General features: G+C 48.2%; 1 protein-coding gene across 2 annotated transcripts in view; it reads right to left on the minus strand.

Moving 5' to 3' along the window:
• Window positions 1-321: 321 nt before the first annotated feature.
• Window positions 322-26,010, minus strand: part of MTCL1 (microtubule crosslinking factor 1) — a 115,648-nt gene continuing 89,959 nt past the window's right edge. For both annotated transcript variants that reach the window (XM_047793721.1, XM_047793720.1), the window contains 6 exons: window positions 21,918-22,085; window positions 17,727-17,981; window positions 12,251-12,520; window positions 10,018-10,049; window positions 6,384-7,881; window positions 322-1,507 (listed from right to left, as the gene is read on the minus strand). In XM_047793721.1, coding sequence (XP_047649677.1) covers window positions 1,313-1,507; window positions 6,384-7,881; window positions 10,018-10,049; window positions 12,251-12,520; window positions 17,727-17,981; window positions 21,918-22,085 — 2,418 coding nt within the window. In that variant the 3' untranslated portion in view covers window positions 322-1,312. The remainder of the gene's footprint in view (window positions 1,508-6,383; window positions 7,882-10,017; window positions 10,050-12,250; window positions 12,521-17,726; window positions 17,982-21,917; window positions 22,086-26,010) is intronic.

Below are 26,010 nucleotides of genomic sequence, written 5' to 3' on the forward strand. Positions count from 1 at the left end.
CTGGGAAGAGAACTTACTCCACCAGCCTGTTCGCTCCTGAAACATTCAGGCTGGCAGCTTCAGCCTTCAGCTCCTGTTCTTTTGTCAGCAACACTTCCTCAAGCTCCTACTCCATCCGTACTGACCGCCTGGGCTGCGTCCCAGTCCAGGGATGGAAATGGCCTCTCTACCTTCAGAAGATGGGAGGAGGAGGCCGGGCATGTGTTGACTGTGGGTAGCTGGTTTCCTCACCCACTCATTTTGGCTTTTTTGGCAAAAATGAGTTGCCTTTTAATCTATCCCAGGATGCTCTTACAAGAAACTGCAAAGTGAGACAAAAGGTCCTGCAGGCACCGACTTGGAAAGGCTTTATTTCTTCATCATTGTCTCATACAGACTCTGAGGCACCACCCTCTCTTTCCATTTGGCTTCCTCATGACTTTTTGTAGTGTTTTTCCTTAAACAAGAAAAATTTTGAGTAAACACTGTATAATGCCAGTTAATCTTTTAACAATAAGTAAAAAAATGCCTTGCTGTTGTATCATTGGTGCACGAGGATAACAGTGACAGTGCAGTAGAAGGGAGCTGACGGCGTGTCACGTGGGACAGGACTCACGGTGGCGGTGGGGGGACCCTGTGGCGGTATGTACATGCACCCCGTGCTTTGAGCCCCAAGACGTGCAGGCAGAGAACATGTGGATTGCACAGCGAGTGTGGGAGCCCAGCAGAGGCCTCGGTGCCTCTTCCAGGATGCTGCCTTCCATCCTTCAGGCTACAGGAGATCTTCCCTGTCTGCCGGTGTCAGACGGTTTTTTCATTACAAAAAGTCCACTGAATCAAGACAGTCTGAAGCATTTCAGAAATTCTTAAACAAGAACAATTGACAAAATGAAATTAACTTAAAACACTCTAATTCAATGTGGAAATAAACCAAACCAGAATGTTAACAGTGCAAATTTAACAGACAGGCAGTCGGTACCGAGAGTGAGGGTATTCAGAATCTCGTAAAATGTACATCTTTAAAACTTACTCCTTTTTTAAATTTATTTAATCTTATTTACCTTTAATATACTGTGTGTAAAAAAAGATGGAGACAAAAATAGTTTTCTGAGCTATGAAAAAAATTAAGTTCTTACAGGCACATTGACTGTTTCATTCTAGAAACATCTCAGGTTCACAGGTTGAACATTCAGCAGCTGTGTAATTTTTTAAAAAAAACATTCTTTGACCTTGAGAAAACCAGATCTCTCCTTTTGGGGGCAGAGTTCGGTTGATGACGGCATGGTGTTGCAAATTACAGTGAATTATTCCGGATCATCCATGAGAACCTGCATCACAGGTGTGGCTTCTCCCCGGGTGGCTCCTCATCGCCTAGCTCCTCCAAGGAGGTCGGGTCCCCGGGTGACGGAACTGGTGAGGCAGTGGGGGAATGTGGGGCCCAACGGGACGGAGGGCGACGGTTTGCTGGTCTCTCGGGCCTGGAGAAGCAGGGTTCTAGGGATGGAGCTAGTGCAGAACAAGGTAGTTCCTTCAAAGCCGAAGAGGAAGACACAGTTACTCAGACAGGTCCCCAGGGAGGGTTGTCCCCAAACATATGTTTCAGCTGGCTCAAGTGCAAAAGACAGGACATCTGCACCTTTTGAATACTCACATGTTGCTCAGGGAGAGTAAAAATGGGAAGTAAAGAATTCGACACAAATGACCAGTGACAGCAGCGATAGCGGTAATGGGAAGATGACAAATCATGATCAAAACGTGGTATGAGATGGGTGTAGAGGAAGTGGCTTTGAATTGGGCTGAAGCAAATGGACAGGGGAGCAGAGGCATGAGGGGTCTGCATGGCCACCTGGGCGTGTTCCGACCCTCCTGAACATCCATCTTGCTCTGGTGGCCGGGTCTTAAGAGGCCACTCTGCCTGGGTCTGCGCAGGTCTGCGAAGGGCTCTATGATTGCATCCAGCTGCATCCACAGAGACTCACCCTAAAGCCAACGCTGCTGCTGTTTACTCCAGCCTGACTGGCACTGGGTTAAACAAACTCCCAAATCATGGAAGAAGTGCTGCAGGCAGAAGCTGTAATTTAGGTGGTTTCATTGCACGATGCTTGCCAGCGGCATATTTAAAAAGTGGAGACTGAGTGTGCTTGAGCCGCAGGCTTCTAGCACATTCTGAGGAAAAATGATGCAAGTCGAGTGCAGCCCCGTGCAAAGCGCCAACGCACTTCCTCCCCAGCCCATGGCCTGTCCCCTTTTCATTCTAGGGACTGTCGAGCTACCTGTCCTTAGTCTGGACAGGAGAGAGGACACCAAGATGTGGAATTGGTGGGCAGAGAGACGCGGGAAGCTGCAGCATGAGGAGACGGTGAGCACTGCAGGGTCGAGCTGTCTGCCCAGAAGACCCTGAGAAGCTGTGATGGGGCCCACTGCACTGAAGGACATGGAGTGAGGCCCCTCCAAGCCCTTACAGCCGCAGGCAACCCAGAATGAGGGGCGGGTGGTCAGCACAGCAGGGGAGCGACAGGAAGAGACGAGCTGGGTGAAGATGATGTAGAGCACAGGACAGATGGGGGAGGGGCTGCCACCAGGGCAGCAGCAAAGGAGCACTGACACATGATGACGCAGACATCTCTGCCTCTGCTGGTGGCATTCTAGGTGACTCCAGGGAGGCCGCCTCAGTAAAGCACTTATGCTAACGGAAACCATGACAACCAGAGACACCTCATCTGTGAAAACAAGTCAGCCCTAAAACAGTCAAAATTAAACTACAAGTCCTCTCCTCACCCCAGCCCAGAGCATGGGATGGTGGCTGCGGAACCTGGTGCTGCTTGTGTCTCTGGATGTTGCAAGAGGGGTAGGTGTGTGTGTTGTGTAAGAGTGCGGTCTGTTGTGTATCAGTGTGTGCAGGATCTGCTGTGTGCAGTTTGTGTGGCTGGGAGCTTTACTGCACCACTGCAGCCTGTTTCCATGTCACTGAGGCTGAGCGACATGGGCTTCTGTTAGTTTGTGCCACTTCTTTACTGGCATCTGTTGCACTCCTACAGGAAGAAATGTGAGACCATGAGTTCAAGGGGACTAAGTTCTCTACTAACACACCGCATACAAGAGCAAATGCTGCTGTCTTTTCCTCAGTAGCCCCCTGCAGGCATCCTCTCCTCACAGCACCTCGCATGGAAGTGGCCTCTGCATCCATTCATTGTCATTTTTCATGGGGCACAAGCTTAGCCTTTGAAAGCTACATAAGGTGGGTTGGTGACTGTATCTTTGATCAGAGACAAGGTTGGTGTTTTCTCACAAGCCTCGATTCCGGCCCTGAAGGCAAATCTGCAATTTTTGGAGCAGGGATAATTTTGTTTATTCAATTAATGCATATTCATTGAGCACTTACTATGTCACCTATGGTGACCAAGAGGAAGGACAAGACATTTGCAGTTGTTCTCTCTAGTGTAGTTGTTGGAAAAAAAAGTCTCGTGCATCATGGTCACACCTCATTACAGCGCATGGCTATGTACACCGTCACCAAATACTGAATGGAGCAGAGACTCCGCAGGCTGTACAGTCCCCTCTCCGGCCAATGTTCCTGTACTGATCTGGGAGCATCTGGGCTGCAAACTGCACCCAAGAGGAGAAATCTGGGTAGGACCTCTGCACTGAGCAGTCAGCAGTCGGGGGGGAGCAAGTGGGCACGGCCAGACCTGCCGTCCTCTCCCTACAGATCTCCCCAGGTGGCTGGGCCTCATCCTGTGAGTCAGATGCCAGCCCTGAGCTACAGACAGTGTGGAAAGAAGGAAGAAAGCACTTACGGCTTGAGGCAGCAGGGCTAGAGTCCCCAGGGGGCAGTTAGTAAGACAGTTTGGTTCTGGACAGAACAGACAGACAAAAGAAAAGCAAGTAGGTTGGAAGGCACTTTTTAAAAGAGAAGAACAGTAAAGGTTTAAAATCAACAGGTTCAGGGTCAGCCCTTCGGAGATGCGAGGTCTGGCAGAAGCGGGCACACAGGCCAGAGCAGGTGGAGCCCTTAGCACAGAACTGCAGCAACTCCCTTCCCCTGGCCATTCTCCCTTCCCGAGCATTGGCATTTAACATTTCTAACACCTACGACTGCTCTTTCTGAAACAGCCCATGAAAAAGCCAGATTGTTTCAGAGACAATGATCAAGTGGCTGCTGCCCAGAATAAAACTTTGCCTTTGCATTTTCCACCGAGATATGGGGGGAAGGAAGCACTGCATTTTCCAAATTATACCCCCTCCACACCAGCCCTCCTGCTCATAGTTTCTCTCCATATCATGCATTGGTGCTATCCGTGCTACAATTTCAAGAGAAAGAGGAAGTAGTAGCTTGTTGGGTGAGGGGAGAAAGGGGGCGCCTTGGTCACCTGTGTCTAGATGCCCCTGTGAACACTCTAGGAAAGAGTCCCCAGCAGGGGCTCATAGGAGGGCGGACATCAGAATTCATCCTGGTGACTTTTGAAATGAAAACCCAGAACTAGCAGTTAACTTATGGAGTGATGGGAATTCAGGTCGGGGCTAATTCCACTGGAATCTAGAATAAGCACAATTCCAAGAGAAAGGGGAAAAAAGAGCCCATGACACTTTAACACTGCATGAGAGCTCCATGAGGTTCTGAACCCCTTTAAACTGGCCATCACCTCTTCTGGTAGCAAACACAACAAGTGAGAAGAAAATCTGAACACTTTACAGAGGACCAGAGGGGTAGTGCACAACTTTGTACAGATAGTCATTTTCATGCCTTAGTGCTATGATTCAGTCATGAAACCATTTCCTTTATATTATCACAGATTGCCCGCAGCATTCACTGCTAGTGACTCAAAGCATTTTTTAGTCCCTAAAATTAACTTCTATTTAGTCTCTAATACAAACAGATGCCACAGACAGGTCAGTTAATGCGTGGGGACAAAGCTCTCATTCCAACTCCAGGTCCCTAAGAAGGTGGGGACACCCCCGCAACACACACACACACCCGCAACAGCAAATCACTTACCTGAGGGGTCCGGAGGGATGGGGTGACAAGTCCACAGAGGGCACTGGGTGTCACATGAGAATACAAGCGCCTTCTTAAGAGTATGTAAACAGCTTTATCACAGACACGCCAAGCTTTGGCAGGCGCATGCCACAGACCGTCACTATGAGTGAGGTTAAAGCACATGGCACCGCCCTTTCTGTAGGTCTCTGGCAGTTTCACATGGTTCAGTCCTTTTCATGCTTAGAGTCTGTATTCTGAGTTAAATGCTGGCTGGTACCAGGAAGCTGAACATTCCTTTTTCCACTGTGGGAAACTTGGAGCAGAGGGTGGGTCAGGTGACATTGGAAACACCACCTCACCTGTGCAGGGGGCACTGCAGTCCAGGGAGTGGGTCTCTCCCTCTCTCCTGCGCCCCCGCTCTTTACTCCTCAGACCTCTGCTGTCTGCCCTGCCTGGAGAATGCTTACCAGGGTATGGATTCCACTTCTGTGGGCTGTGCATCTGGGTTCCTGGGGCGGGCAGTCAGGCCTCAACCCCAGGTCTGCACATGGGGGTGTGTGACTCCCAGCACTGCATACTGTGAGGCCAACATCACTGTGTTTACACAGTGCATTAGCATTTGGCTGTAGTTTATTCTGCTCATACCTGAAGTGAAAATGGGAATTGTTTTTTTATAAAGCGGTACAATTATACCACATGTGAATATGCTCAGAGCAGAAGTCAAGGTCGACTGAATAGCAAGAAACCTTAAGGGAAATATAATCTCATGTGATAACATGTGTGGTCACAGGTAATGTGCTCGTAATGGGTCATGTGTACAGGGATCGAATCTCTCTGTATGAAGGCAGGACTTTGACCAGTGCATTTGTCTGACCTGGTTTTACTGCTGAGGACTCAGAGGTTTGGGACTCGAGAGATGGAACCTGCTGTCTGTACAGAAGCCAGCACTGGACTCCAGATAGCCACTTGGACATTCTGTCCACCCTGTCCAAGGTGTCTCCATCTACCTTGTCAAAGCCTTCTCATGTCGTCACACAAAGAGCTGGAGCAGAAAGCCTAACATCACACACACGCTCCCAGGACACAGACTCCCCCAGGAAGAGGGTAGATGTGACCCCAAGTGAAAAGGCCAGATAAGCAAATGAGCCTCCATCACTGAGGCCCAAGCAGATGACCTGAGTTGACTCCTGAGTTACTTAAAACCACCCCTACCTACCTTGCTCAGCAGTTCTCTTTAAGAGCAGCTCAGGGCTCAAGTTTCTGCTCACCCCAGGCTCCCATAAACCCCGCATCTTCCCAGCTCACAGGAACCCCTTAGTGGACAAGGCTTCCTGAAATCCAACGACCTGAAGCAGCCCAGGTTTGGCTGTGCCCGACATTGAAAAGGACAGCAGTGGGGCAGGTAGGGGGCACTAGTATCCATTACCTCGATGGACACTGGCTCGGCTCTGACCGCTTCTGCCCCATGGCTGTCTCCGCTGAGACTGGGGGCGCCGTGGGCAGCCTGCCTCCGCTCCTCCTTTAAGGCGTGTTCCAACAGCTTCCTGTTGAGGATCCGGGCGACGTTCTCAGTGAGTGTATAGCCGGGGGGAGCAGACAGGTCCTGCCTCACAGGCGTGCTCTCGCCCCCTTCCTCCCTGCATGTCTCAGAGCTGCCCCCAATGGGGCTGGGTGACCGTCCCCGAGAGCTGGGGCTGGTTTCCTGGCCTGGGCCCAGCTCTGGCCGGGGCTCTGCCGAGCGAGACCGACTGGCAGCCCGCAGCCCCTTCTGGAAGGGGTCCTGCACCACAGGGCTGTGGTCGATGATGTTGAAGAGGCTGGAGAGGCCATCGTTGATGGCGGTGTGCACAGGGCTCTCCCGCGTGGTGGTGGAGCGGGCCCAGGCTGACTCACTGCACCCCTTCTGCCCCAGCCCTGGGGAAGTCCTATTTGGCTGCTCAGCTTTAGGGAGGGGCTTCCTCTGCAGCTTGGGAGACCCATACTTGGGGGAGCAGCACGTGCGTTCAAACTTGGCCTGCACCTTCTCGATGGCTGGGGCCACCTGCCTGCTCCTGAGGCCGCGCGATGGAGAGGATGCGGGGGTGGCACCACTGCCTGCCTTGGGCGTGAGACACTTGTGGGGGCTGCTGGTGATGGCGCTGCCCCGCAGGGCCTCGGTCTGCAGGCCAATGCTGATGGTCTGAACAGTCTGTGTCCCCGTCGTCCGGGACCCGTTGGTCTGACAGGCTATGTCCTTGACTGGAGGCTCACCTGGGCCAGAGCAGATGGTGTTCCTGACGGAGAAGGCCACCTCCTTCATGTCGTCACTCATGTTCTTGGACATCTCCAGGCTGTGCAGAGAGGAGGAGAAACCTAGGGGGTTGCCCAGGGCACTGTCAAGGGGCTGAAGCCCCCCCTCCGTGTAGTCCCGGGGGTGCCTGGAGGTGGCACAAGGCCACCTGCTAAGCACTTGTTCTGAGAGGCCCCCCTTGGTGTCCCCTGGGCCCCCACGGACCCTGCCCTCGCCACCTGCCACCATGATCCCATCCAGCCTGCGCACGGCAGGTGGGCTGTGCAGCACCCTCATCCCGGCCTGCTCGGTGCAGACCAGGCTCCTCAGGGGCTGCTTCTGGCAGTGCTCCGGGCTGGTCATGGTGTCCGTGGTCAGGGTGACGCTCGTGGTGAGGTACCAAGAAGATTCAGGGAAAGGCTCGGCACCGAACTCGGGCCCCTCTCGCACCCCCTCAGTCCTGTCCGCCCAGGGGTCTGGGGGCCCATCGTCCCAGCTCTTGGTGTTGAACTCCTCGATGTACTTGAGGTCGTCAGGGGAGAGGGGTGGGGTGATATCCTCCTTGTTGCTGGCGGCTGGCAGGCCCTTCTCTGGCAGGAAGGGTGAGCCATCCATCAGGCGCTGGAACTCTGACATGGACGACACAGACACAGCCCTGGGGAGGGGAGACGGGGAAGAGATCAGCTGGCCAGCCAAACAAGGGCAGGATGCAGATGGGCGAGCTGCTGCTGACAGACGTGGAGGGGGAGGTAGATTCCTCAACATTTTAGCACTTTTGTCCTTATATTTCTATTTGACATGAATTTACTGGCTGCCTCCCATAGGGCCCGGAGGCGCTGCATGATGTCCTGGGGATTCTAACATCTCAAGGGTGGGGGGAGTTGCAGAGTCTCAGTGGTGGCTGGGAAGGTGGCTGAAGCTCTGGGCCCTCTGGCCCAGAATCCCTCCTGATGGGGTGGTGGGACGGGAGGTGTCTGCAGACTCACTTTCTGAACTTGACCGCACTCTCACAGGACACACTCATATCCACCCATCTCCAGAGCAGAGGTTTAAATACCTGCAGTTCTAGGCAGCCCAGGCCTTGCTGAAGGCTCTGGGACAGAGTGCCATTACTGAGGGCAGGCAGGACTGGGGTGGGGGGTGCCACACAGGCTGGCCTGCAGAGCTGGCCAAGCTCTGGGTGGCTTTGGCATCCCCGGGGCAAACGCTCTGTGGTCGTCACTACAGAGTAAAAAGCAGATACCTCTGATATCCTTAGGCAGTGCATCTTGTTATTTCTTACCAGAGGCAAGTACAGGTTTTTGCAATTGTTAGAAACAATGTACACCCTGTCCCATGGGTCTGTGAATAACGAAGCTGGCTGTAACCAGCACCAAAAATAATGAAATGGAGAGGGGGAAAATCTGCCACAAGGTCTTAAACTTTCTGGGTAAGGAGGACTGTCCTCCTCTTGCCTCTGGTCCAGCCCAGGAGATGCTGAATCGGCAGTGAGCCTCAGAACACTGTTCCCTGGGGTCCACGATGCTCTTCAGAAACTGAAACCCTGACCCTTCCCACATTTCCTGCATGTAGCTCACTCATCTGGCCCTTGTGTCTGTCCTCAGAGGAACTTCTGAGTTAAGTCAGTGGCATCTGTGCAGAGATTTTCTGCCTCTAGAGCTTGTGTTGAGTATTGTGGGTGAAGAAAGGAGACTCATCAAGCTCAGAGGAGTGGAGGCCAAACAAAACGAATGGCAAAAACCAGGATGCATGTGAAACACGTGCAGGCGTAGGAAGATGCACAGGAGAAAGAGGAACAAGCAAAACTGCAGGAAGCAAGAGTTTTAGGAGACATGAGAACACGGACACATTCTTAGGACACTGATAATGTTCAGATTTTACAGGCATGGCATCCTTTTAAAATTAATAGAAGCAATTCAGATAAAAACAACTAGCTATAGTGTAGGGAGGAAGAACAGTGGGCAATGAAATGATGACTCAATGTGGTGTGCTGATGATTCTGTCCCAGGCACTGCCTGAGACCAAACAAGACATAGCCTGGGGACAGACATGTAGCAGTGGCAACTCTAGCGTTTAGATGGATCCAGCAAAAAGCAAAATGGGAAGGAGACAGTGGTTCACAGGAAAATCAGGGATGGTGATCTGAAAATAAAATAGTACATAAAGATCTGTAAAGAAAAATCGTGGGCATGTATGTGTGTGGTCAGGGAAGGGAGGGGGGTTATGGGAAAACTCTGCTTTCCGCTGGGTTGTATCATTTTAATGTTTCAATTTAAAGGAGTTGGTGTACATGTGCCTTTTCAGAGGAGTCCCACCTTACATATATGGGTTATTAGAACAGATGATTACTCACAGCAGCTATTTCCTTCAGGGATGACTGCCAGAGAAATACTGTACCAAGTTCTCCTGGGAGAGCTTTTAAATGATTAGTGTATACAGTGTCTCACATCAGGTCAAGAGGGAGTTTCTCCAGACTTTAAACTAGAAGGGATTTCAAAAAACCAGGTAACACAATCATCCATCTATATTCATAACACACAACTGTAAACACAAGGCTCTTACCACGACACTTATACACATGAAGGTGGCAAAATGCTGGCCTTTTCACTGCTAGTAATTTAAAACACTGTATTTATCAAATTGATAATAAAGCAACTACTTATCCAGAAGTCTTAGTCTAAGTCATTTTTGAAGAGAGTGTCACAGTAGATTGCAGCGTCAAGAGGGAATTTTAAGACCAGGAGGTTTCTCACAGTAGTAGCCTACTGTGGTTCTCACCAATCTTACTTACCTTTGAAGATTTCCCTTGTGATTTTCTCCTTCCTATAAAGAAGAAAATTTGTCTGAATCAGTTAATATTGGTGGCCCCAGAGCCTTTGGGTTGCTAAGTGATTTGTTTTGCTCTTAGGAAAATACCATTTAAAATGTACATGGAAGCCAAGTTTGGGTCAGGAGTGCCTCTGCCCCTCAGCCCTTTAAAGTACAGAGATGAAACCAGAATCCATGGTGTAATGAGGAGTTTGAGTCCAGGAGGGCGCACATGAGTGGGAAAAAAATGGTCTGTGAACTTTGTCTCGGAGGAGGTGTTTGTCCTGTGCTCCTCAAAGGGTGTCATGGAGTTCCCATTATGGTGCAGCAGTAAGGAACCCAACTAGTATCCATAAGGACACACGTTCCATCCCTGGCCTCACTCAGTGGGTTAAGGATCCAGCATTGCTGTGAGCTATGGTGTAGGTGGCAGATGAGGCTTGGATCTAGCACACTGGGGAAGCTGGACTTTGATCCTGTTTCTCAGAAATGGCTGTGGCATAGGCTGGCAGCTGCAGCTCCAATTCGACCCCTAGCCTGTGAATTCCCATATGCCACTGGTGTGGACTATAAAAAGAATTTTAAAAAAGTATGATCTTCCTCAAAGGGCGTTGCTAAGTACTTCAAAGTTGGCTCTTGAAATGACTGAAGGAATACATCAGTGTGTGTGTGTGTGTGTGTGTGTGTGTGTGTATGTGAGAGAGAGAGAGAGAGAGAGAGAGAGAGAGAGAGAGGGAGGGAGGGAAGGGGAAGAGCGAAGAGGAAGATGAGGCCAAAGTAAGTCAGGGGACAGACATCCCTTGGCCTCAGCCTGGCCACAGACGTGGCTGTGAGAGGTACAGCCCACTATGTATAAGATAAATAAGCTACAAGGACATACTGTGTAGCACAGTGGATAACGTATTTTATAATAACTATAAGTAGAGCATAATCTTTAAACATTGTGGATCATGTACTGTACACCTGTAACTGACAAGGTCCAGGGACTGTACTTCAATACAGAAAAGAAGGCGGTATGACGTATTAGAGTCAGAGCACTTGGTCTGAAGTGCCACCATTTGGAATCCAGGAAGGTCCAGTGTAAGGCGTGCACACAGTTCTCCTAAGGAAACCTCTCTGGGGACCCAGTCCCGGGGATTGAAGGCCCCAGTGAGCCTCTGGGGTGGCGGGACTGACAGCTGCACAGCAAACCTCAGGGAGCCCTGGCCCCTACCTGCAGGTCAGCGTGGTCCCACCACTTTGGGGCCTGGCTGTCCCCACCCAGCCAGTTCGTCTCTGTGGGTGGCACCTGGGAGGTTGCCAGTGGCTATCTGGGGTGGCACACTGGTGATGTCACCTCTGCTGGGTACAGGTGCAGAGGAGAAGGCACCAGACCTCGCTGACCCCCTGACTGAGGGGTCCCTGCTTCCAACAGCGCTGCCTGATGGGCACTCCTGTCTGCTAAGCGCATGGGGCAGGTCACATGACAGGTGTAGCCACCGTGAAGTTGGCTCACAGGTAAAGATTCCCAAAATCAGTTTTTAAAAGCTGGTTTTTAAAAACTCCTAACCAGAAAAATCCAATGTTGTGCCATGGAGATTTCTGCACAGAGATAAGCTTTCCCGTTTGCTGATCTAAGTTATATAGGTTTCTAGTGTTGGATTTTTTTTCCTTTTGTACTAAGATATTTATTGCATCTCATTGGTTAGTGACACCTGCTACTTCCAGTGTGAGACACTTTCTTTTTTTGTGTGGCCATGCCCACAGCATGTGGAAGTTCCCAGACCAGGGAACTTGGGCCATGGTGGCAACCTGAGCTGCTGCAATGACAACACTGGATCCTTAACTCACTGAGCCACAAAGAGATGAGTTTCCTTTAAAACAGGCCTTTTTACATTATCCATACATATTCTGGAATCAAAAGACTGTGCTTTCATTGAAGGAAAAGTTGAAGCTCTCTACTTCCCGGAATGACCTACTTCCTCCTGTGTTTCACCAAACACCCCCATTCACACAGGACACAGCTGCTAAATTTCCAAACCCAAGACAAGTGGCAAAGTAAAGCAGAACTCTGGGGTCAGGACCCTCAAGCTAGGCTCCTGTGTCATGAGGGGTTGGTTTTTACTGACCCCAGAGGCCACGGTATGCAAAACCCAGGTGTGCCAGCCCCCTGACCAGCTTCCAGAGCCCCACCCTCAGCCCCACAGCAAGAAACTGGCCCCCAAACCCAGGCCAACCTCAGGGAAGCAGTTCCTGAACTCCCTCTGTGGCCCATGGGCCAGGGGCTCCTCAGGCTCATCATCCAGAGACAGGGCATCCAAGTAGAGGTTCTCCCGGGCCGAGCACCTGTCGGACTCCTTCAGCTTGGACAGCGGCCGGTCCTCAAAGGCAGTGGAGTCGGCATCCGAGCATGGCCACATCCCTACGTGGGCACAGGAGTGGTCGTCACCTTCGTTTTGATCACGGAGGAAGCTGCCACCTCTCCGGGGACTGTGTTCTTTCTGCAGCTTGAGGGTTTTAAAAATGAAAACAATTAGGAGTTCCTGTCGTGGCTTAGTGGAAACGAATCTGAATAGTATCCTTGAAGATGAAGGTTTGATCTCTGGCCTTGCTTGGTGGGTAGAGGATCTGGCATTGCCATAGCTGTGGTATAGGTCGCAGATGTGGCTCGGATCTGACATTGCTATGGCGTAGGTCAGCAGCTGCAGCTCTGATTCAACCCCTAGCCTGGGAACTTCCACATGCCATGAGCGTGGACCTAAAAGACAAAAGACAAAAAAAAAACCCAAAAAACAAAAAACAATTAAGCCTCGTTTTCTGTGCCGCCTCCATCATGGTTTCTTCACAACTGTGGTCCATCTGAAAGACGGTGAGAAGTTGGTGTTCTTCAAGTTCTGACCTTAATTTCAAAAATAACATGGTGCGAATGTTTTTTTAAAAGTCACATTTTTTTTTCTGGGCTAGAAATGTCTGCGTTAACTACACGCAAGCCACGTCCTTCTCATGAGGACATATGTGATTGCATATAATCCAGAACTGTGCTCCCAGGAAACTACACATTTATCTTTTAAAATCTAACACTGCCAAATGATGTACTCAGAACTCCCTTTTTATAATTACCTTCAGAACTCAAGGCACACTCTGGAAAACTATCAGTGATAGCAGACTGCTGAGGGTGAATTAGGTTTTCCTTATGAGCAGGGTTTCCAGTCATTTCGAAAGGGTCCTGTACATATCCTGGGTTATAACTACTGGATGTTGACAATAACTTACACATGGCTCCAGAGGATAAAAATTTAGCTACAGAGATAATTCAAGATATGGGATGACTGGAAAAAGACATAAACCACGTAGTTCATCAGTCATCTTTCCCCTGACTCAGTAAACTCAAGGAACAGCAGTGGGGAACCTCAGGCCACCCGAATTTCGGGGTCCTGAGTGCAAAGCACTGCATGTGGCTGCTCTGCTGGGAGGTTTCAGGTACCCAACTCTTTGCTCAATTTCACCACCTGTAAAATGGGTGCACCTCCTCCTGAGGCTGTAGGGGTGCCCTATGGAGCTCAGGGTGTGTCAGTGGGGCCACTGTTGACTCTGCTCAGGTCTGCACGATTCCTTGGGCCTGAGGTGCCCTGATAGACTCCTCTCTCTTCACAGCACAGAGTCGGGGGCTTTAGGAGGGAGCCATGGGGAACCACAGGGACATATGTGTGCTTTCACCCCCTCCTGGGCTCCCCTCCCACCTCCCTCCAAAATCGGCACAGAGGCAGAGCTGAGAGCTGGGTGGTTAATGGTCTGTTCTGGTGCCATGTTCACAGCTGCACCACACTGGCCACTCTTTGGAGTAAGTGAATCTCTGAGTGACTCAAGGGACCTTTGCACTTGTCTGAAGGGGTGGCGGGAATGCTGAGATGGTGCCAGGAAGTTCTAAGCCTCCCTTGGAAGCATGCCAATTTGTGTTTTAACAAAGCATCTTTCACAAGCTACACCTTTCTGTCCCAACTGGAGCCTTCACCCACAGGCTGGATAAGTGAGGCCTGTGTGTCATCGGGAACAAAGCCATGTGGAGTGATGGGGACAACAGATTTTTACTCATTTCTATTAATTTCTGAGGTGGTGGAACCAAAGTCCCAGAATATTGTCATCATTCTAGAAGAAAGATGGTGATTCAAGCAGCCAGAGCTTAAGTGTTTGAGTCTGAGGCAGGATCACAGTTGAATCATCGAACAAGCATCACCCCGGGTTTCAGCTTAGCCCCCCTTTGGCTCTTCACCGCCGCCCCCCAACCCTGGTGACATGGTTTTTCGCAGTTCTCTTACAGATGCAAAATACTTTCTTTTTTTTTGTTTGTTTCTTTCTTTTTTTGCTTTTCAGGGCCACACCTTTGGCATATGGAAGTACCCAAGCTAGGGGTTAAATCAGAGCTACAGCTACCGGCCTAAGCCACAGCCACAGCAATGCAGGATCTGAGCTCTGTAAAAAAAAAAAAAAAAATCCTACTGGATAGCACAGGGCACTCTATTCAATATCCTGTGATAAACCATAATGCAAAAGAATATATATGTGTAAAACTGAGTCACTCTGTTGTACAGCAGAAATGAACACAACATTGTAAATCATCTATACTCCAATAAAATTTTTAAAAAAGAAAAGGAAAGCTTTTTATTATGTTCATCTAATGCATGTTAGTGCAATTTAGTTTCACCATATGATCATCTCTGAGCTATTCTGGGCACAGAATTAAAATGCAAGAATCACATTTGGAGATGTGCAGGGAGGGTGCGTGTGAAGAGGGGAGGAATGAGAGCAAAGGAGAGCGGTGAGCAAGCACATTCTCACTCAGCAAGGCAGGGCTGAAAAAATAAACCCGGGCAGCCTGAGCAATGCGTGCCAAAGCTGGCACTTGGCAGGCGCCCTAAGAACGAACCCAAGTGGTTTAGCTGGAGGTATCTGCTGCTAAGATGCCTCTACAGTGAGTAATAGAATATGGGGCCCCTACAAGGATAGGGTTTCTCAGGAGGGTCATTTCAAACCAGGCATCAGCACCTACAGCACTGAAAACCCTGCAGCAGAACAACTTTTAATGCAAATACCTAATTTAAAAGATTTGCATTTCAGATAACACAGGAGATGATAAACAACTCAGAGTATGCCTTACTTGAATTGGTCATGAGAAAAGAAGGTTACTTTGTACACAGGTTTTAAAAGAACAGCCTGTCATGTTGTGGAGGTAACTGATTTGAGGAAGTCACTGGAAGAAGAATGGAATGACAGCAGAGCTTCCCTTTAATTCTTTAATACCAAGTCCTGGAGCCTCTGCAGGTTACCGGGGAACCTAACGACTCAAAGGATAACACAGTGCGACTCCAAGAAAGTTAACTCTCATCCATCAGATCTGGGCTGAGACAAGACACGGTGATAAGATAGATGGTGTGTGTTACAGGACCGTAACCACATTCCCACAGTCATTCATCACATAAAAACAGCACAGAAATTATGCAGGAATTTAACGACACTGGACAAGTGTGAGGCATGTGTCCTGAGAATGGAAAATGGATTTAGTGTAACTTCTTTCACCATCTGTATTAGGTTATCACACACAAAGTTACAAGCCCACCACGTAGTCAAATATCAACGCCATACATCATTAAGAATGTCTGCCCATGTTTCCTGTTTATCTATGGAACGTGCAGCTAACAGTTAAATGAATGAACTCAAAAACTGCTAAAATATACACCACATACACACTTTAGCCAATTTCCTCTTTTACAGACTGCCTATAACCACTTTTTCTAATTTTCAGGATTGGATACTGTGATTTCTAAAATGTCAACTACTTGGGGAAAAGGCTGATTATTTTTGAAAGCCACAATTGCATATCTGGTGCATCACTGGCACAAACCCTCTTCTAAAAACAGTCGTGAAATCACTGTGCAAAGCCTGTGGGATCTGCCACACAGACTTTGGGAACAGATGGACGCCCAGAACCCACATGTCTCGAGTACATTTTGCTCAAAGCTGTTAACCTTTAGGACTGAGGTTCTGCAGCTGTCACCATGGTAGGACCAGGGCAGTAATGACAACCTAGAAATGGGCTTCCGTGCCTGCCTACTCTTATCTTTCAAATACAGTCTTCAAAGGAGGTGGCTTCTGTCCCCAGGGCATTAACTCCTAGAAAATTGTTCATCAATGTCTTACTCAATTTTCCTTCACTAGAAATACCTCATTCCCCAAAGTAAAATAAAATCCTAAAAGACTTGCTTAACTTACACCCAAGGTGTGACTTCCAGAATGAAGCCATGCCCAGACCAACAAGCCAACAGTGAACAAGCGAAGGGGTGGGTGAAGTCGTCCTGTGGGAGGGACAGCCAGTGGTCCTGAGGGAGGCCAGGAGGGGACCTCCCTGATAAGGGGTGCCTGGAGTAACCACGACTCTGGTTAGCTAAGGCTGGCTCAACCTGACCATTTTGTCAGCGAATGTGTTTCTTCTGTCCCTGTGATTTCCACTCGACAACTGATCCCAGGGGATTTAAGACAGACAATTCCTCTCAAGTGCCACGCTTCTAGGCCAAACAGGAAGTGGCTAACTGCTCCTTCCATAGAATTTGAGGAATTCTGAAAGGAGCCCTGTCACCTACAGTCCGGTGACTCAGCTGTGTGAGTAACTGAACCCAGGAAGGACATCAGAGCCTTTTCATCTGTGCTGTGCTTGCTGCTTCTCAGAAGTTTCAGAGCCAAAGGGCTCCTGGTCTTTTCAGTTTTCTCTCCCCCCCCCCTCGCCCCCGCCAAAACAGACAGAGAAACTAACCTTTGCCATGGCACCTGCAGAACCCAGGGACCATGTCTGGGTCTAATGCAGCACATTTTCCAAAAGGCTCCCAGGGAACTGCAGGAAGTATGGGTGTTTGTGATAGAGGAATGAGGGTATCCTTCCTGATTGCACTTTCTTATTAAGATACTTCCTAGAGGCCGTGTGAATTGACAAGTGTAACAAGCTGAAATACATCAAACACATGCTATGCAAAAACCCAGCTAGGGAGGAATCCCACTCCTTCATCAATTTAATGTGGAAATGTAACTCGTGCAGCTCTCAGGCAGGACCACAGCTATGCAAGCCGCCCTGAGTCTGGCGCAATGCCGAGAATGATCCTTCATAGAAGAACAACTCCCCTCTCCCCTGAACGCATCTGCATTTTTGAATTGTTTGTTTCACTGGAGATGATGAACCACCAGTTACCTCCCCTGGCTGTGTCCTCTCCAGTCACAGCTCAGCAAGACCCAGAGCAGGTGCGAACAGCCTAACTTCCAACTTAATTCAGCAATTTCTTTACTAGTGAACAATTCCATTGAAGTTGGAGCAGTCACTGTGACCACATCTTTAGTGGCAAACTTACAAGTTAGTTTGCTTTTTAGCAGAAATCACTTTCAGAGACTGGAAATAACCTCACCTTTCATGTTTAGTCTTTAAGTACCTTTAAAAAGTTATCCCCTGCCCCCACCCATACACACACAGGGAAGTTGCCTACAGAATTTGTAAAGAAAAGTGCTGTGTCATGGAAGGGCTGAGCCTGTCTCTGAAGCTAGAAGTCCGAGGATTTCTTGTCCTTCCTGTGGATGCTCCCAGATCAGCCTGATGTGGCAAAGCCCTCCATTTTTCCCGCCAAGTGCTGGTTTCCAGGTCAGGTGAGGTGTCCCCTCCTCCCGGGCCATCCTCACCTGTTCGATCCTCCACAGCAGTTCCTTCTCCTGCCGCCCCCACTCCCGCCGCTCCCGGTCTAGGCGGTCCAGGAGCTCCACCTTCTCCCGGTTCCAGTTCTTCTCATTGTGGTGGATCTGCCAGCGCAGGTCCATGACCAGCCCGTGACTATCCGCCAGGAGCTTCTGGTGTGCCTCCCTCTCCTTCCTGAACGCCCCTTTGCTGTCGGCATTGGAGCCCATGTCTCCCAAGCTCTTCTCCGTCTTTGCTTCCAGCTGTCAAGGAGAACAGACCTAAGGACTGAGTCCCTCACATTGTGGCATTTCTAAGTGAAGAAAACCTCAGCATATTCATGTATTATCCCTGGACACATGTTTAAACCAAGATTTGAGCAATCTCATGGAAGGAACAGTTTTCATCTTCAAAGTCCTAATTCTAATCGTCTGACAGAGTCATCCAAAAGGTAAAGCAGTGAATCCGCCCTGCTTCCCAGTCTGCTCCTCACTCCCTCCCCTACTATTAAGCCACCACCATCTCTCCCCTGTCCTGCTGAATAGCTCCTTAAGGGCAGGCGTATATCTGTCCCTGTATCTTTAGCCCCCATATGGAGCCTAGCAGTCTATGACACACATGTCAAACCTCGAGGAGGTTAAAGAGCAAAACAAAAACAAGCACAACACCTCTCCTACCTAGACATCACATGCAAAGTGATGAAAATCAAACTAGAAACCTTAGAAGCAGACAGAGAAAAAATATATGGCACAGAAGAGCACACACGTGAGAATGACGGCAGACCTCTCCTCAGAAACCATGTAAGTCAGGGCACAATGGAGTGACATCTTGAAAGGGGAAAATGTCAACTTCAACAGAACTCTATGCTATGCTCAGGAACATCTTTCAAAAATAAAGGGAAAAATACTTCCCAACAAATAGAAACTTAAGAAAAAAATTGCCAGAGGACTTGCACTTCAAGAAATGATAGGGGAAGTTGTCAGGCAGAAGGAATATGATACCAACAAACACTGTGATCTGACAAACAAAGAAGAATACTGGAAACGGCCTGAATAAATAAATGCAAATATAAAACTCATTTTCTCCCATTTTTAATTGCTTTAAAATATTACTGAGTGTCTTTAGAGTAAAAATAGTTTTTAGAACACAGAGAAGTAAACTGTATGACAAGAGCACAGAGAACAGGAGGAGGGAACTGGGAGTATACTGCTGTCAGCAAACAAATTTTAGTGAAAGATTTGTGAACATAAAGACGTATCTTTTTTTCCTATTATAGTTCAGCAGATGCTCAAAGTCTACCCATGGGCCCGTGTTAATCCATTCCCTTCTAATGCTAATCCATTCTCTGCCTTGATGCCAGAATAACTTAAACACACAAATCAAAATGCTTTACTCCATGATAAAATCAGGATTAATGTTTCAATTCTTTGGATGTTCTTCCTCCTCATCAGTGACAAGGTGCAGCTCCTCCGATGAGTGGTGCTCCTTTCTTCATGATAGTCCTTTACTGTCTGAAACACCCTTTCTCTCCATTTCCATCTTCCCACTCCTAGTCCTCTGAGATTCACTCTAAGCAGGACATTCACAAACAACCCTTCCCTGAACCCTCAAGCCGAGGTGTGTGCCCTGCAGGTCTCCATCCCCAAGAGCCCATGTATGAGCCTGGTGGGCACTTATCACACTATTACAAACGGTTGCCCTTGCCTGGTCGCCCACTACACTGCACCCTTTCACGATCCATCTCTTTTGCTGGGGGATCCCTGGTGGTTAGAACAAGGTCTGATTCAGGAGTCAGCTGAAGGAATCACAGATTTGGGAACTGACACAGCATGGTCTTCACCGAGAGAACACACTTCACCTTTGACAGAATTCAACTGTTTTGCATCTAAGGAGAAAAGAGTAAAGATGGGACTATTCCAAATGAACTAGCAGCAGCTCACATCCATTGTTTCTGGAGCTGCAAATGTTTGAGAGAATCTTAAACAATTTGGGAAGATGAACTCTTTACCTATTACTACCTGGCTTCTGGGTTTTAAGTCCTAGCTTCATTTCCTGATGTTTAGCAATTCTCCCCGAGGCTTTATTTGTAGCAAATGTGTGGGTGGATGATACCAGGTTCCTCTAAAACAAAAATGAAATGTTTTGAAACCGGCTTGTGTCAAAGATTATGCTTCTTTTCTTTAGCTATGCTTACATCTCTGAAAATATTTTGCTTTCCCCCCAATAAACATATGTTTTAGTTAGAGAGTCCTTACTCATTTTTCCTCCACTGCTGGCTCCTCGGGCTGTGAACGAAGATAAACAGAGCATTTAGCAAGACCCTCCTGCCAGGAGGCTGGCAGAATGAGGACTCAGCGACTGCATCATCTGCTGCCTCTGCTCGGCTCAGGGCTGTGAGTCTGACACCACTGCCCTCTGAGGCTGGGTGGCAATGTAGGAGAACCTGTGGGCACTAGGAAGCTGTCTTTTTTCTTTTTCGCTTTTTAGGGCCGCACCTGAAGCATAGAGAAGTTCCCAGGCCTGTGGGTGAACTGGGGCTGCAGCATTTGGCCTACACCACAGCCACAGCATGTGGGATCCTTAACCAACTGAGCAAGGATGTGAGCTGAGTCTGTGACCTACACCACAGCTCACGGCAATGCTGGATCCTTAACCCGCTGAGCAAGGCCAGGGACGGAACCTGCATCCTCATGGATACTAGTTGGGTTTGTTACCGCTGAACCACAATGGAAACACCTGTCTTCTTTTGACACTACTGGCCCTTTCATCTTTTATCAACGGCATTTGGGAGATAATCTCCTTTCCAGGCAAATTTTTTTTTTTTTATGACCAAGCTAATGCATATAAAATTTTAATTACTTCATGCTTTGCCTCAAAACAGGGCCTAGAAAATAGATTATCAAAGATGCACAGACTGTCCCTGGCTCATTATAAACATGGGACTGGAAGAAACCTGGAGAAGCAATCTGAGTGAGTGGATGTTAGGCAGGAAGTAACACCACTTTCAAAGTTTTGCAGGGAGAAAGCACTTAGACAAGAGCATTCCTGGCTCAGCCTGATCTTAACGACAGAGCTATGGTCTAGAATGTCTGAGAGGCTCTGCTCTGTTGCAGGCGGTGGAGGCAGGAGCCTGTTCTCATCTCCACTCACACTAAAGGCTCTGTGATCAGAGACAACACATTTCCTCAGGGCCTCGGTTTCCTTCCGTGCAAAGAAGGACCTCACAATTGATTATAGACTCCAAGGCGCTGTAGTGGGAGGTCTACAAGCTCTTTCCAGTACTGGAAGAAATACAGTGGGAAGCATTTGTTTACTTTTTTCAGAGATAGGGAACCACAATCTGCTTTTCCTTGGCTTTGGTCTGAATTATGTCATCATGCTCTCTGATCACTACTCACACTGACCAAGCTTCAGTGGAGCTAAAGACAGCCTTGTCCCCCCCCTCCCCACAACCTCCCCAACACTTGCCATTTCTAGTCTTTCTGATAAGAGCCATTCCAACAGTGTGAGGTGACATCTCATTGTGGTTTTGATTTGCATTTCCCTGATTAACAGAGCATCTTTTCAAGTAGCTGTTATCTGAAAAAACGAAAACACTACTTGAAAACATATCTGCACCCCCATGTTGTCAGCAGCGTTATTTACAACAGTCAAGCCAAGAAAGAGAAGCAACAGTAAGTGTCCATCAACAGATGAACAGATAAAGATGTGGTGTGTATACACACACACCCAATGGAATATTACTCAGCTATAAAAAGACTGAAATCTTGCCATTTGTGACAATGAGGATGAATGTCAATGGCATTATGCTAGGTGAAGTGAGAGAAAGTCAAATACTGTATGATTTGATGAACATGTGGAAAAATAAGTAGATGAAACCAAGCTCAGATAGATTAGTAGTTGCTAGGGAAAAGGGGTGGGGGATGGATGAGCTCTGTTTTTAGCTTGAGTAAACTGATAATCAAGAGACCACCTCACCCAACGCAGAATGAGAAAATAAACGCTACTTCTGAAATGCTGCTGGGTGGGGGTGGAGGGGGGCGTGGGCCGCACCCCTGGGAGAGGGAACAGAAGGGAAAACGTGGCCCTACAGGAAGGGGGGGCTTTTGGTCTCTCCTCGGGCCCTGGCCCTGTCTCCCACAGGCTGGGCCTTGTGACCTGGGCCCCTCCCTACTGAGCGGGAGGCCCCGCAGCGGTACCTGCTCCAGGCGGCACGTGAGCGCAGCCCACTCCACGTCCCAGGCAGCCTTGTCGCCGGCGTATTGCTGCTGCAGCCGCCGCCGTGCACGCACGTCCTCCCGCAGCTCTGAACGCAGGTCCTCCAGCAGCGCCTTGAGCGCACAGAACAGCGGCTGGTTCTCCGCCATCTGAGGGGACATCGCATGTAAGTAAGGAAGGGGACAGGAGCCTGGCAGTCAAGGCGGGGAGGGTACCAGGCGGTCTCTCGGATGGATGGGAGTCTACACAGCCAGCCAGACTCAGCGCTCAAGGCTGCTGCCTTGGCGACCCCCAGACTCAGGGGCCAACGCTGCTAAGGGCTGGTGTTTTAGGAGGTGGGCTCCTGGGGGCCCCTGGAGCTGAGATCTCTCTGGCTCAGGAGCACTGCCAGAGTTGCCAGCAAATGTAAGGACATATACATTCTTACCTATGTATGCTGTCAGCTCAGTGCCAGCTGTTGAACCAGAAGGAAATTAATAAAGGGCTCATGCCTCTTATCAACACAGTGGGCAGACCCTGGATTTGTAGTTACTAAGAGGTCATATATATGACAAACATGGCTATGGATGGTCACCTCTGAGTCAATCCTCGAAACACATACGCACATACACAAAAATGCTTAACTGCTTTTGGGAAGAATTTACGATACTCTGGATATATGTTTGGATTTAAAGACAAGTGAATTAGAAAAGAGGGGAGTTCACCGGTGGCCTAGTGGTCAGGACTCAGCACTCTTGCTACAGCAGCCTGGGGTCAATCCCTGATCTGGGAACTGAGACCCCCACATCATGCAACTGCACACTGAGGCCGAAGAAAGAGAAGAGAAATTCCTTAACATGAACAGATATGTCACTGAAAACTCCATAGTTTTCCCATCATTCGTCTGAAGAGTTGTAATAGTACATACAGTAGACTTTCAATTGAGTGGAAATGTCTGCTGGCTTTTATTGCTCCTTGAGTTTGAATACCTCCTTTTACTTCAATAGCTCTGAGATGAAAGGTACTAGGAGTACAACTCAGTTAACACCGGCAAAATTCAGAAGATAGAGAGCCATCTAAAAATCTTAGGCGTTCTTTCCAACCATCTGAATATAAATGAACTACCATCATTCTCAACAAGATGCTCATAAAAATGTGTGAAATTGTAATAAACGCATATGTTTCTTTAAACCCCACACCGAAAGTATTTAAACATCATACATGTGCAAGTGAGTGAGAAGTGGTAATCAATCTTTTCACACATACACATCTTCCTAGGTATAGAATTTGCTAAAAATAATATATATGTTGTGGTAGATTTGTTTGGTATTTTCATCTTTGGCTTTAAAACTTTTAAAAATCACTACTTTTTAAGTCAAAGTATTTTAGCATAAAATAACAGTACTAATTTTGATCCAGTCTTTGGAGCAGTCATTTCATTTTCATTGAAGAAAAAGCAGAAAATCATGTGATAAATTCTGATCTGTGATCAAAACCTCCATATGAACCCCAAGTCATATATGTGGTCAGCTGTGGGATTCTCAGCTGAATAACAAACCACCACGACAACAACATCAGTACCATAACTTTGTGGTCTTTGAAAGTAGGGTTCACAGGACAGTCCCTTTGCAGATTGAAAATTCGGTTCCTCTGGAAATAAGTACCTTTAGGCATTAGCAGATATCAGATTAAATAAAAGCTTTTATGTTTTCGTGCACATTTGGGTCAGAATAATCAACATAATGTCGTACTGTGCTGGTATTATATTTAATCATCATGGAATGAGCTCAAAATTGCTTCAATGTGAAGGTGGCCAAAAGGAGCAAGAGCCCAGACTATTGATGCTATTGGTGCCCGTTACCACAGTCACCCAAGAACAGAACAGGGCAGGCAGCCAGCTGAGCCCTGCCGCTGGAGAACAGCAGCAAGAACTGACAGCCAAGGGAGATTTTCTCAAGACCCAGAATGAACTACAGATGGGCACAAACCTTCCAAATGATTGTGACACATATAAAACCCAGTAATGGTAACGGACACTCAGTTTCCAGTGGGTGGGGAGTGATATTCATTCACCTTCAGGATATCGCTTGCATCTCACATTGGTCCTGAGGGCACATTGGCACATCTCCGCATGACTGGGGAGGAACCACGGCATGCGGTGATGGGACCTGCTGAGCTCAGGTTGAGAGCAAGTGCAGAGCCCGATTGCAAGCCAGGTCTGTGCCACCTGAGGCTGGACAAACTGTGTGCCAGCACTCGGGAATCCTGGCATCATAGCCTTCCCAGGCTTTTCCTTGCCGGTGTGGCCCTTGCTCGGTTATGTTCTGGATAAAAAGGCCCAAATCAACTCAAGAATGGAATCAGGACTCTCTTCCATTTAGAGGCCTTCAGGTCAAAGTCTTCTTGGATACAGAGCTTTTTGAACCTTCTGTGCCAGGGCCTAGCCCTGCAACCTTTTAGCTCATGTATCTGCTAAGTATGATCAATTTCAATTAAAGAAAATCCAACTTTTCAATCTCTTTAGGATCAGCTGGTTAGTTTTCTTGCAAAGGAGCAGGGTGAAATGGTTCCACTATTTCTCTCTCTCTCTCTTTTTTTTTTAATGTTGTGACCACACTCTCGGCATGTGGAAGTTCCCAGGCCAAGCTGCAGCAACACCAAATCCTTTAACCCACTGCACTGGGTCTGGGATCAAACACAAGCTTCCACAGTGACCAAAGCTCCTGTAGTCCGATTCTTAACCTACTGTGCCATGGCAGGAACGCCTCATTTTCCTCCTTTTAAGGGCATTTTAGCCCTTCCAAGCTCATCTCTCTTGGGCAAGGCTTAAAATGATCCCACAATTGACATCAGAAGCTTGACTGTGCTATAAAGTATTAAACTTATAACAGGTTCAAGGTTGGGCTTCAGCCAACAGGACTGCTATCCAAGTATAGAACAAATATTAATAGAGAAAAGGAAACTTATAGAGAGGTACCTCTTTGTGATGCAACATCAGCTATTTTACAAAATCAAAAATTTCTGACATGTGCATCAGAGCTAAACTACCATCAACTACTTTGCTTGCATCAGAGCCATTTATCTTGGAGATGGGTTTAATCTAAAGTTGAAACAGATGCACTGACCTGCTGCTACGGGGTGACTCACAAAAAGCAGTCACAGAATAGAGGTGATGTGGCCTCCACTGCCTTGTCACTTAGGCAGAGAGTTCTAGAATGCTGGGGTAGCTACCCCCGGCATGCAGAGTTCCGAGTTGACAAAGAGGGGGCCTCCTGTAAGCTCAAGAAAAGTAACTCCTCCACCAGCAGAAGCCCTAAGACTTTACTGAGATTAGCCAGAAAGGATACATTTGCACATCCAGCAACATTTTCACAAATAAGCCATCTGTCCCTCTTAGCTTCATTGTTACATTCAGATCAATTTAGAGATTTCTTTTCTAAAACCGTTATCCCCTCACAGATAAAAGAGGAGCCAGTGAGGGCTGGCCCTGAAAACATACCCAATGTGAAAGTTTACAGAGATGATAGACACTATGCAGAGGATTCATCTGTCCCTGGCTGGGAATACGTCAGGTGACCTGGGCCCCATAGGCTCAGGGCCTGCAGGTCACCACAACTTTTACCGAGAACTCCCAAGACCAGGAGGTGTGGGTGTGTTAAAGGGCAAATGATGTATGTTGAGTGAAGTACAAACCCAGAGTCGTCAGTCAAAGGCTTCCAGGAAAGTTAGGGCAGGTCTGATGACAGTAACTGGATGGGAAGAGTGAGCTTATTAGCAAACTTATCAGCTTATTTAGATCACAAGCCACACTCTGAAAGGTATGGTGCAAACTGTTAGCTCGGGGCTGCGAGAATATTTCCTCAGGTTCCTTTCAGTACCTGTGACTTTCCACCTTCTACACGTGCTATTTTCACAGTAACAGAAACAAACAAAAATACACAGCAGAAATCAAACGTTTCCTAATCATGAGCTCTGGTCTGGTTCCCTTCATACAGAGCTGCACGTCTCCCAGGCAGGCTGTAAAGCTGCAGAGTCTGAAGGATAAATCGTGGTACGACATACAAAAGTGCAACATATGAAAGTGTGACGTAAATG

The sequence above is a fragment of the Phacochoerus africanus genome, chromosome 8, assembly GCF_016906955.1.
Source record: "Phacochoerus africanus isolate WHEZ1 chromosome 8, ROS_Pafr_v1, whole genome shotgun sequence".
In the NCBI taxonomy this organism is placed as follows: domain Eukaryota; kingdom Metazoa; phylum Chordata; class Mammalia; order Artiodactyla; family Suidae; genus Phacochoerus; species Phacochoerus africanus.